Source organism: Berghia stephanieae, chromosome 11, assembly GCF_034508935.2.
Source record: "Berghia stephanieae isolate SIO BIC M18660-M18661 chromosome 11, UCSD_Bste_1.3, whole genome shotgun sequence".
NCBI lineage: Eukaryota > Metazoa > Mollusca > Gastropoda > Nudibranchia > Aeolidiidae > Berghia > Berghia stephanieae.
In genome coordinates this window covers 2,526,804-2,528,795 of record NC_088370.1, presented here as the reverse complement: position 1 = coordinate 2,528,795, position 1,992 = coordinate 2,526,804, and the positions used below count along the sequence as shown (strand labels likewise).

General features: G+C 38.1%; 1 protein-coding gene across 3 annotated transcripts in view; it reads right to left on the bottom strand.

The window, feature by feature from the left end:
* Window positions 1–811: 811 nt before the first annotated feature.
* Window positions 812–1,992, bottom strand: part of LOC144956296 (uncharacterized) — a 6,744-nt gene continuing 5,563 nt past the window's right edge. For all 3 annotated transcript variants that reach the window (XM_078886783.1, XM_078886782.1, XM_078886781.1), the window contains one exon: window positions 812–1,992. This exon is cut by the window's right edge and continues 1,893 nt beyond it. In XM_078886783.1, coding sequence (XP_078742909.1) covers window positions 1,661–1,992 — 332 coding nt within the window. In that variant the 3' untranslated portion in view covers window positions 812–1,660.

Sequence of the window (1,992 nt, the reverse complement as noted above, 5' to 3'; positions counted from 1 at the left end):
AGAGACCTAAAACGGCGTCAAAATAACAAAGAATTAAAATCAAAGGAAGACCTTATGAACTTAGTAGCATCCACAGCAAAAGACTGTGAACTGTGGAAGGAAATGACACAGATGATTAGATAGTCAACCGAGGCGTTCCGATCGGATGATTAGGAAGCGAAAGGCCTTAAGTCAGTAAGTCATATACTTATCCTGGTTCCCAATGACTTTTTTGGAGCTTTTTTTTGGACAGAGACAACTCTGTTAACCACAAAGTACTCATTTTTCACCTGAATACGGTGAGAGAATATGAGTAAATAGGCTTTTCAAAGGACTCAACTGTGCGCCGAGCGAGGCTCGAACCCAGGACATTCCGATCTGAAAGCGCATTCCACAAGATGGGGCCACTTACAGAAAACGACTTACAGACTTATTACTAAGGGAGGATTTGGTTCTTGGGACGATTAAGAGAGAGTCTTCAGCCAATTTTAGTGGCCGTGTTGGATTATAATTCTGACATAAATTCAAGAAGTACACTGGAGCTAAATTATTTAAGCATTTATGAACAACAGTACAAGTTTTAAAAACGATCCTTTCACTAACTGACAACCAATAGAGATTTTATTGATTTTGTTTTGTCGGGTCAGTTATGTGGGTCTGTTTTGAAAATTATACAAACGTATCATTTTGGCCGGCACACCTAAAAGCAATGATTTACAGTAGTCATACATGCTGGTTACAAAAGCATGAACAATAATTTGTGTAGTGCTCTCATCAAGAAGATGTCGAATTTTACCAATTGTTCTTAAATGATAAAAGCAAGATTGGCAGGTTTTTGTTCTGTGATTCTGTATTGAAGCATCACAATTAGAGAATGAGACAAGATTTCTTATAGTATATTTTCTAAAATCCAAGTCTTAATTGCTAAGCAACAATTTTCAATATTTAATTTCACTGCCTGTTCTTGTCCTTGACGAAAATCGAAATATAGTTGGGTGTCATAGGCGTATAGATGGTGGTAAATACAGAATGACTAGATGATGTACGTCATCGGTGCAATATAGAGAAAAAACAGGAGTGGTCCCAAAACAGAGCCCTGCGGGATTCCACAATGAAGCTGATGGGGTTCTGACATAATTTATCCATTAGGCGAGTCTATTTGAACGCACTGTGTTCTATTTTTAAGGTAGGCCTAAAACAATTTCAAACGAGTCCCATTCATTCCAATGTGTTTCTGTAATCTGTAATACTCATTGCTTTCGAACCTCGGCCTTCTAATCCAAAAGCCAGTGGCTATGCAGTGCATCATAAACTCTTACAAAATAAATTACACAAACGTATTGTAGTCAACATTTGCTCTCTTTGAATGTTAATATCAAAACATGTATATTTGCCTACATGTGTTGAATATGTGTTGCCTTCAACAATGCAGGAAAACTCTGCGGTTTTAACATCTTTTTCTTCACGTCATTTTTTGACGATTCCTTCTCTTTGAATGTAAATATCAAAACATGTATATTTGCCTACGGATTTTGTGTATTCGATCCACGCCAAATATGCGATGCATATGTGTGGTCCTGAGCTATACAGGAAAACTCTGTGGTTCGATGATCTTTTTCTTCACGCCATTTTTTGACGATTCCTTCTCTTTGAATGTAAATATCAAAACATGTATATTTGCCTACGGATTTTGTGTATTCGATCCACGCCAAATATGCGATGCATATGTGTGGTCCTGAGCTATACAGGAAAACTCTGCGGTTTGATGATCTTTTTCTTCACGCCATTTTTTGACGATTCCTTCTGTCAACAGCACAGCAAACGACAGTGACGTCATAGCGGCTATCAGAGCGCCAAGCCATTTCAAGTCTGCGAGAACAATTTTGTTCTTGTTCAATTGTTGGAATCCTCGTGTTGTCTTTGTCACGATTTCTTTTACCTCAGCCTTGCCTTGGTTTAAACTCATCATCGGAAATTCTGGAGTCCCAGAGACTCCGTTATAAAGTTTAAACC